The sequence below is a fragment of the Pempheris klunzingeri genome, chromosome 12 (genome assembly GCF_042242105.1).
Source record: "Pempheris klunzingeri isolate RE-2024b chromosome 12, fPemKlu1.hap1, whole genome shotgun sequence".
NCBI classification, from domain to species: Eukaryota; Metazoa; Chordata; class Actinopteri; order Acropomatiformes; family Pempheridae; genus Pempheris; species Pempheris klunzingeri.
In genome coordinates, this window is record NC_092023.1 from 25,403,634 (window position 1) to 25,414,335 (window position 10,702).

Sequence of the window (10,702 nt, forward strand, 5' to 3'; positions counted from 1 at the left end):
CCAGAGCACGAGGCTGAAGACGGTCTGGCTTAATGAAGATAACTGTGTTTACTACGTAATAGTCTTGGCTGAAGGTGTGTGAGAGCAGTCAGTTCAGTGAGAACAACAGGAACCAATCAATGCGATTATAAAGGGCAGTCTCTACTGCTGAATTGATTATGATTCATCTGATTTCCTGTTGAATGGAAACACTGACTGATTTTCCCAGAAAGGGCTCGGCAGCTTTGAGTCAGTTTGCTATTTTAGTGATTTCATTAAAGACTCACAGTTTAAAGGAGAAATGTTGTGCTCATTCTCAGGTTCATACTTTTATTCTATGGTACTTCTAGAATGTGTTTACATGCTGTAATGTTCAAAAAACACATTATTATGATTATGATTATTATTATTATTATTGTCATAGTGTGTATACTGCTCTTTTTAGTCTCTATCTGAACAGTCTGTTTTAGCTTCTGTCTCTTTAAGGCCCGCCTCCCTAAAACCCAGTGTGCTCTGATTGGTCAGCCTGAGCAGGCACCGTCATAGACTGCATCAGAGAAGTGGACGTCCCCTCCAGGTATGAAAAGTGAAGTCAATGCAGAAGTGCCTTAAAGCTCCTTTTTTTCTAATGACCAGCAGGGGGCGACTCCGAATGAATGGAAGTCTATAAAAAAATTACCCTACTTCTCACTAACCAATCAGAGGGAGTCTTTGCGGAATGAATGTCACTTCTGGTTCCAAAAATCCAAGATGTTGACCCCCTTAAAGCGAAACCCAAGGCTTTCACCAACTCCTGCACATAGACTGTATTTAAGTTGACAGAGCCATTTGGACACCACCCAATGGTTTGTGGACTGTTGTCTTGAAGCCTTGAATTTCACTCTACGGACGTCGCCATCTTGGTTTTTTGGAGCCAGAAATGAAGAAGACCGCCTCTGATTGGTTAGTCACAGCATAGTCCCACCTTAAAGCATACCCTGCTCTATCATCTATTTTCCTCTAAATGAGACCTTAATGTACTTAATGAACACCATGCTGTATTTATTAAGACTTGAAAATAGCAAAAGAGACCATAAACGCAAGAGGAAAATGTTCACTGAGGTAATAAATCAAGTGATAATTAAGGTCTCATAGACTTCCATCCATTCGGACCTTCAGTCACACCCTGCTGGCCATTAAATAGAGCACAGGTTTAAAGCACTCCCACACTGGCTTCACTTTTCAGTCCTGGAAACTTCCAGTCCACTTGTTTTATACAGTCAATGCTCCTGCATCACCTCTGCTTAATCCAAAGGGTGCAAGGCTTTGAAGCCAATTTTACACAGTGGCAAAACTATGTAATTACAACAATGGCACCTGTCACATGATGATATTGGGCCCAAAAATGCTTTTTCCTCCAAATACTTACATTGTGAAAAGAGGCATCTTTAATCAGCAGATTCACAACAGCCATGAAATGACTAGTTACACCATCGGAATTTGATCCATTTAGTCTGATAAGATTAGATTTGGAGAGTCTAGAGGAGCCACATGATTAAATCTTTTAATCACCATCCAAGTTAGCAGAGGGCTAACGGGAAGTTAGCCAGCTTGGCAGGCCCAAGGAGCTAGTATACCATGCTCCATGGGCCCAACAATGGATCATAGGAATGAACGGAGCCTTGCCTCCAACGCTGTATCCAGTTCTTTTTATACGTCAGCGGGAGCCACATTAGCCGCAGCTTCCAAGTCTGAAGTCAGGTCACAGACAGCCAGTATCGATCCATCCTTGAGCTTGTGTGACAAAATTAGAGGTTGTCTACTTCAATTTCACCTGGGGCACAGCTGGGGGTAAGTAATCTTTGATGCATCATGCAGCATTTGTCAAAAGATGAAAACAAGGAAAGGGGTAAGTCCCTTTATGTCACGTTTTCTATGTAAAACTATGAAAAAATGACTTCAATGTGAACCTGAAAATGCCAGTGACCACAAATGTAACACAAAACTTACTCCGTATAACAAACTAAGTAGAGCCAGAGTTCACTTGTTTAAAAGCCAGTCAGTCTGTGGCTGAACTGAGATCTGAGTCCCCTCCCCAGTACATCCCTCCCACCTCTTCCCAGATACTGAGCTTTCTGTTCTGCATCTAATGTTTTCATTAGGAAACTGGGCGCAACCAAGTCAACGAGGGAAGGATTAGAGAGCAGGAGAGCAAAAGCAGGCCAGAGACGGAGAGAGGAAGAGTAGGGGAGGAGAAGAAACCTTTTTGTTTTCAGTCTGGTGCTGAGTTAGAGGACATTTGGGGTCTCTCTCTCTGTCTCTCTCTCTCTTATTCTCACCCCGTGTGCCTCCTTATTTCTTACACACTCTTCCTCACCAGCTGCTCGCCAGGCTTTAACCATGACCTGCCTCCCCACCTCCTCAGTTGGACTCATCCTGCTTCTGATTGGCTACGCTGCAGCAGGTAAGGGATGCATCTGGGTGTGGTTGGCAGGGCAGAGGACACACAGCTGGTAGAGCAGAGCAGATCAGTGTTCGCTGTGTCAAACTACTAAATCAGATGATTTATGAATCAGTGTGGTGGAAATTTTTCATTTTCTGATTGCGATCGCGTCTATTCCGTACATTAGTTCTTTTTCTGCATGGTACAATACATTTTAGTTATTTCACAGATGTGGGTACGTATGTGTAGATGATTGCTGGATGAACACACATGTGGCTGACGTCATGGGTATACACACACATACATGTGAGTCTGTGCGTGTTTGCCAGCACATCTGTTACTAATTTCACTGCAGTTCTGGCTACACTTAATCTAATACCCTGTCAGCAGTTTCAAACAATCACTCTTTCCTTCATCCATTATGTTCATCTGCCGGCTTCTCACCAGTGCGCTGAGCGTTGTTTACCAGCGTTAATGAAATCCAGTGGAAATTCACAAAATTGTGGGCCAATCCTCATGAGCCAAATCTGTCAGTGACAGCCTCAAGTGTGAATTACACTGACTTCATACTGCAAGAATGGCCAACGGCAGGATGAATAAAGCCAAATGAGCAGTCACCTTATGCAGCAAGCAAGCAAGCAAGCACACTCACTTACAAACACACAAAGCATTTGATTTCATATTTTATCTTAAAAGCTTCATTTGTCATTAAATGTAAACTATAAAAGGGAGTTAACATGGGTGCAATGATAGTATAGGGGTGGACTGAGCGTCGCAATCTCAGAAAAAGGCAGGATGTGGCACTCTGTTAGTGTCAAAACAGTTAAAAATAATTAGCTTACAAAGAAAACAAGAGGAGATACAAACCAGACAAACCTAAATGGTTTGACGGAAATCTAAGTGTGTTGACTGGAAACAGCTTAAAATCTTAATTCATTTGTTAATTGTTAGTTAATTTGTTGCTTTAGAAATTTACAGTTACATTTGAGCTTTGAGCAGTTAATGTCAGTTGAACTGCAAGCGCTGAAAATAGCTGAAACGTGTGCATTTTAAGCAGTTAAAGTGTAATTATTGGCATGGAAGCACTAACAGCAGCTGAAGTGTCTGGTGAGGTGAGATGGTGAGGAGATCGGTTTAAAGTAAAAATCAGTGTCAGTATGCACTGAATGACTGTTTTGAGCGCTTTTAGCAAATCTTGTTAAGCGCAGCTTTATGTAACAGTCTCTCTAATTCGATAATTAAAAACTCCTTGCAGCGGCTTTGAAGAGTAAAACGTGAAGGCAGCTGAAGTATCAGTTGATGTAATGGGTGAAAGCAGTTGAATCGTCGAGGCTCATTTGTCATTGCATCATATGCACTTTTTTCACTTCACATATTCACGCAGGCTGCATACAGCACACACATCTTAGTACAATACTTTATTCTTCTTTCATCGTGCTTGTAAACCCCATTTAACGTTTTCATGGAAGTCTGTCAGGCCACAGGTCAATTTTAGGGCCAAACTTTCCAGATATAAACATGCTTGTGCTTAAAGTGAACAAATTTCACTGCAGGGAATCAGAGGCTCGATTACACTACAGGCTCACAACCCACTCAAGGCAATGCTGAGATTGTCAATCTTTTCCACAGTGATATAAATTTATACATTTTAAGAATTTGTCAATAAACTTTAAACAAACGAAAAAACTCATAGTTTTTCATAGACAGTGAGCCAGTGGTTAAAAACTTCAAATTTAACCTTGAAAACACAAATGATGTAGTTTAGGGTTACTGTATATTCCAGCTAGACTACAGATAAAACGTCTAATTTAACTTTGGGAGAACAGAATGCTGTCCAAATTAATGTGCATAACTCTAACTGCAATGTAATTGGGATTTATAACCACGGTATCAACATACATCTACTGATGCACTTGAACACATCATCAGTGATAGTACCCAGGGGCCCAGGGGTTTTTCAGTCTTTCAACTGCAGACCTGATAACCCAGGTGGCCCGACTGGGAATGATCAGTTCCCAGCCTGTGTCCGAGAAGTTTTAGACCATGGTCTATATGTCTAATGCCGTACTTAACTAATAATCAGAACAAAATTAAAACAACAAAACAACCAAAAACAGACCGTTTTTGGTTGTTTTTTATGATTAACTATGAGTTCAAATGCAGTTTTCAACCAACAGAATAAATTGGTGTGAGAGATTTGATACACCTGAAGAAAAGAAGTCACCATTAACTCTGATCCAGGTTCAACCTGTTCTCTGGAATCAGGAGAGACCAGACAAACACACATTTAGGCAGTGGTGGAAGAAGTATTCAGATAATTGTTTTAAATTTGATTCATGTAATCTTTATCTAATTTGGCAGCCTCATAGAGATTAAGGTCTCTTTAGAACAGGAAACGTTCACAAAAAACACAATCACCATAAAAGAAGCAAAACGATGAATAAGGATTTTTTTTTAAAAAAAGAACAGAGAGTCTATTTGCACGAGGATGTAAATAGCCAGAGGGCCGCAATTCATCTATTTACACCCGACTCTGTGATGTAGTATAAAGAGCACAAAGTTCTTAAAAGGAGAGGGTGGTGATGGCTGAATGTTAATACATATTGACAATATGTTAATATTGTTAAAGTAGAATTACTTATTTTTAGACTTAGGTCACTTATCATTTTCAGTTTTCAGATGCAGTTGGATTAGATTTCAGCACCAATAGAATTTGGTAAAATAATAAGTAAAAGAACAAATAAAAAAGGGAGGTCACATTACACACAACATATACTCGAAGGGAACGAAGTAATTAAGTAGAAGAATCCATGAAGGATTCCTTAGTAACTACTCAGTATGATGCACTACTTTACTCGGAGGTGCACTAAGTGAGAAACAAATGATTAATGATTGAGTTATTTGTTTTTTGCAGCTCAGTGACAAATTCATAGACAGTGGTCAGTAAGTCTGCTCACAGATATTTATGAACTAATCATCAAGCAACGTTTCATTAACATAGTCTCTTCTAGTCTGTTCCCAACACACTCTTTATCATCTACTACAGGGGTGTCCAAACTGTTTTCCCTGAGGGCCACATACAGAAAAACATCCAAAGGGCTGGACCACTCACTAGAAGGGAGCTATGTTACTGACTTTAATCCACTAGAGGTGATGTAGATCTCCTCACCTCTAGTGGATTAAAGTTGGCTAAATCAATCAAATGGAGGTAAATTCTGCTTGATAACTGAATATGATTCAAGAAAAGAAAAAACAGCCTTTCCATTAGTGGGCTTTCATTTATTAGCTGTGGTCCAAGCTGCTCTTTGCCTTGTAGGCTCTTGTTCAGGTGATCAGGTGATCAGTGAGATCCACTAAAGCTGCCAACCAGAGAGGATCACTGAGCTCATGAAGAGTCCTTCTCTCTTCAAAACTGGTCCATTTCTGATCTCAGGGAATAAAACCGCTGCAGCACAGAGCCACGACTTAGTCAGGGCACATGAGAATGGTAGAGACCCCCCACCCCCCACCCCCCAGCATTAGCATTAGCATCAGCATCAGCATCAGCATCAGAGAGGGAAGCTTGAAATAGTCTGTTAGAGCCCTGGTGCTCACATCAGCCTTACCTCCACTTCCTTGGCCCTCGGCGGACACCGTAGAGGCCTGTCCCAGCTGGAGCTCCATCCGTCGTACCTCCACACAGCTCGTCCCATTTAACTCCCATCATGCCAACTGCACCTGGCCCAGCTTCAAACACATCCTCACCTGTCCTGGTGCTCTTTAGCCTGCTAACATCAAGCAGCTCCTCCGTAATGTAAAAGTGATCTTCATTAGTTATTAGCTGTGCTCTCATCGAACACAGAGTCTCAGACTTTCTACACTCACTTGCTCTCCACCATTTTGGGTCACCTGTAGCACATTTCTTCTTCTATTACTTATTTTATAGAGAAGCTGCCTCGTTACTCCCCCTAGCGGTGAGACTAAGAAGTACAACACAGTCCAGTGCAGGTTCCATGTGTGGGCCGTGTTTCAATACATTTTTAGAATTTCCTGCGGGCCAATGAAAATTGGACCGCGGGCCGCAGTTTGGACACCCCTGATCTACTATGTAGTCCTCGATTCAGAGTTATTCAGGAACTAGTTATTAATGAGCCTTTCATTCTCAGGCTGCTCCTCATTCCTTCCTCACTCCTTCCAATGTAACAGTTTTGAGTACTGTATTGTAAAGTGTCACCTGTTTGTTTTGTATGAGCACTGGTGTTGTGATCTAACGCTCTGACCTGCACTGACTCCCCCCCCCCCAGAAAAGACTTGCATACACACACACGCACACACACACACACGGTCATTCACCTTTGTCCTTGGGTGGAGTCATTAAGTGTGTTTGTTTTTCCTGTGGTGCGTTTCCTTGGAGTGGGGGTGGGGGAGGTGGGGGCTACTACATGATTTCTCAACCTCCTGGAAGGGTTCCAACAGGGAAGAACAGTCGTTATATGAGCTGGACAGAAGAAAAGGCCAACACAAACAGGAACAAATGCCCTCTCGCTGTTTGGAAGCACAGAAGTACAGACTGGTGAGAAGATAACATGTCAGCCAGTCAGCTGTTTAGCATCAGCACATTAAAGGTATCGGTGGTTCATTGCGTACAACACGGACACTTCTACCTTTTCATAACAGCATACATCATGAACATCAGCGCGGAGCTCTCTGTTGCAAGTTTCCGCTCATAAAGAGCAGGCTGTGCTGTGTACACACTGATCACACAAACACACACTGACACTTAGATGGAAGCACAGCTGTGGTTGGGGGATTTTTTTTTTTTTTTCTTACTGTTATTTTTTTCTTTGCTGATCGGGAAACCAGCAGCACATTCTGTCGGAGCTGAAGACTGTGGTTGTTTGGAAATGCAACAACAAATTTCACCACTTTAATGACTTCTGCCTCCAGATCCTGTGCAGGAAATCTCCATGGCTTAAGCAGACTGCTGATAACTCATCTGCCCCTGTCACAGCAGCTGAGGTTTGCCAAATCTTCATGCCCCTGAGTCACTTCAACAAAACCTCCATTATGGATAGCACACCAGGGCAGACATCTGCTTTGTCCCCTCAGTGAGAAAATGTAATGAATGTACTGTACCCTCCATCCGTCCACCGCTCTTTCTTGGCCTGTTTCCTGCATGTTCTGAACTTGGCACCCCTCCAGTCGGCGTAATGGAGCTTGTAAAATGTTTCCATGGGATATCTCTGTAAAATCATGGCAGCCTGATGCTTAGGCAAGGCTGTACATGGGAGCACGGTGTGCAGGATAAGATATGGGAATCAGTTCTGGCCGCCTCTGCTGGCAAAGCCTTTACTGCTTGAGGAAGAGCAGATTTTAAGGGTCGGTAGTGAACCAAATGAGTTGTTAGGACGGATACGGTTTGCAGTGTGAAATCAACAGAAAAACAATTCCTGTATCTTTGCCTGTATCAGCAAACGCTGAAAAAAATAAGAACTTTAGATATCCACTCATCAAAGCAAACAAATGCAATTTGTCTGCATCTTTTTTGGGTAGTGCAGGATGTGAATATGGAGGAATTAACAGCTACTGCTGAAGAGCCGAGGAGACAGAAACCTGTGCAAAGCCACAGTCTGTGTTTATTTGACAGTAGGCTGAAGACCTGGTGGTTTTGGGCTAGAATTAATATTTCCAAAAGTGCACACATGTAAAGCTTTGTTTTCCAATGAGGGTGAAACACCCAAAGGAGGAGGACAAAATGAGTAATATATGGTGGGGAAGGGTAGGAAAAGAGTTTATGTAACTCAGGAAGCTTAAAAGTTGAACATCTTTTTTCATAGAGCTCAAACAAGGGTCCAGTGTGACTAGCTGTTAAACCAAAAAGGTGCCTTTAACCTGAAGAAAACCAGTTTGGTCTCCTAACTTTATTTTCCAGGAGAAAAGCACATCCTTGTTTGGTCCCTGGCAAGCAGCCATGAGAGGAGGGATATCGACAAAACACAGCCTGCAGAGGCTACCTAACTCCGTCTTAGCTTCATTAATGTTCAATAACAACACGCACTGTCAGGCCACAGCTGTCCGCGTACACTCCAAATGTTTCATCTAAATAACAGTGTCAGCGGCGCTTGCAGCATTCACTAAATGAATGAGAACCCCACTCCTTTATAACGTATAAACGCTATCAATGGGAGCTTGGCCTGCAGCCACTAAGAAGGTGTTCGAAAATGGAAACAGAGGCTTCCCTCAAATGTGTTGGCTTCAAAGAGGAGCAGATAATTGGAAACATAACTGTGAAGGGAAAATGGCTGGAACAATGCATCCAGCCCCCCACCCCCTCCACCCCCTCCACCCTGCTGAAGTGAATTCACACCAAGAGCCCTCAATGTGCTGACTGCTGCACAGTTTAATACTCATTTTAGGCTCCACATCAGTAATGCTACTTCATGGAATAACATACAACACATGAAATGGTTATTTGAGGTGGAAACAAGCGAAATTAGACATAAAGTACATTTTGCTCATGTTAGATTTACCACTCCGTTAATCTGACGTCACTTAAAATAGATGTTTTCAGTTGTTTATGTCTCGTTGCCTTGTACTAGACTGCAGTTGGACATTTCTTTGCTTTCTTGCTGAGAGCTGATCAGTCTTGTCTGTGTGCTATATGTGCAACATGACAGCGGCATCTATCTTCTCTTATACATCTCGGCAAGAATGTGGGTATAGTCCCCAAAATGTCTAAAAGCTCCGATAGTGGAATTTATGTCTTCGTATCGATCCTTTAGTGTTGTTGTTGTTTTTGGAGTGTGAAATCTGTTTTTGGTTTGCTGTTTCTGCAGAATGGAGGTTAGACCTCAGTATCATAGAAAAGAATTTGTCTCTTAATTGTCCTTCATACCTGCTTCAATGTGAGGTGAGGTGAGGTGAAATGCTCCTTTTAAAATCAGTACAGTGTTTTAGATCTTATGCTTTTGTTATGGTTTCAAGCAGCTTGTTTGCTGTTGGGAGCTTACATCATGTCCTGTAAATCCACTCAGATATGCAACTTTTCCATTCCAGGACCTGAGCCTGACGTGAGGCCCCGAGCGGTGCGTTCAAGTGCCTGTCAAGAGCATGTGAACCTTCACAACCGCCTGGATGTGGTGGAGAAGGTGCAGTTTCCAAACCACCCTTTCATTCAGAGCCCCGAGTGGTTTGAAACCAATGGGATTTGGGATGTTTTCAACCCTGGTGTTGTCAACTTCATTATGAAATGTCAGCTCCATCTTATGCTGCCAAAAAGGAAAAAAAAACCTCAGTATTTTTTCTTAGGGATAAAATGTCGACAAAGCCGTGGCTCACAGCCACACCCACAGTCTCTTACTGTACAAAACCCCAACAATTTCTCCCCTTTTTTTTTCCAAATTGCTGATGAGCTAGTTCAAGTCTCCACATTCATCTCGTCTGAAAAACCCCATACTTACTTTGACCTTACTTTACCAGCTGTTTTGGGCGGCTGTATAATTCATATGAATATATTATTGCATTATTCATGAGTGATGATTCTATTATTCATACTACAACTTATTCATGTTTTATTTATATGTCAACCACACAACTATTTCTCCTGTCTCCTTCAGAAAGTGGAGGACACAGTTGGGAAGTTGGAGGCTGAGCTGGCTGCTCTCCTGGATGCCGTTGAAGCCCCAAAGTGGCGCCCCATGTTGGATAATACAGGAAAGACAGCCGTGGATATCCTGGAGGACCCCGGGACAGTCTTAAACTAACCAGGCATTCATGGAGAAGGGACTTGAACTTGGATTTTGAAGGAATAAATCTCCTTGACTTATATGTATGCATATACTGTATATATACTGTTTATCTCATATAAAAGGAGGAGCAAGGCCAAGCTTGTCTGCATTCTTTTCTCTTATTAATCCTATGAAAGCTTCATCTCTTTTCCTGTTTTAGAGTCACTGTTAGAATCCTCTTCCACCTGCAGTCAACAGTGGCACAGCTCATGTTTACGACGCCATTCAAAGAGATGAAATCACTTTCCCTGCTCCTCTTCATCGCCCTCTGTTGCCCGCAGACAAACCGTGCCTTTAATGCTGTATTTGTAAATGACAGAGACACAGAGACACCAAGTAACTGGAGGGAGATTTATTTCTTTATCAAAGCAATTAAAGCAGCATCTTTTTAATCACACGGAGCAGTTTCAGTTGGTACAGTAACAAGGCTTTTTCACTGACTCCCCGTAAAACTCCTGCAGCACAAGACCATTATGCAAAATAGGATCACAAGGAGGAAAAGAGTGGCATGAATCACAATTTTCTTCTTCTTGAT

At 42.2% G+C, this 10,702-nt stretch overlaps 1 protein-coding gene across 1 annotated transcript; it reads left to right on the plus strand.

Moving 5' to 3' along the window:
• The first annotated feature begins 2,133 nt into the window (after window positions 1-2,133).
• LOC139210974 (placenta-specific protein 9-like) lies at window positions 2,134-10,265 on the plus strand. The gene is made up of 3 exons (XM_070841203.1): window positions 2,134-2,422; window positions 9,437-9,528; window positions 9,997-10,265. The coding sequence occupies exons 1-3, from the start codon at window positions 2,359-2,361 to the stop codon at window positions 10,141-10,143; spliced, it is 303 nt and encodes a 100-aa protein (XP_070697304.1). The 5' UTR covers window positions 2,134-2,358; the 3' UTR covers window positions 10,144-10,265.
• Window positions 10,266-10,702: the final 437 nt, after the last annotated feature.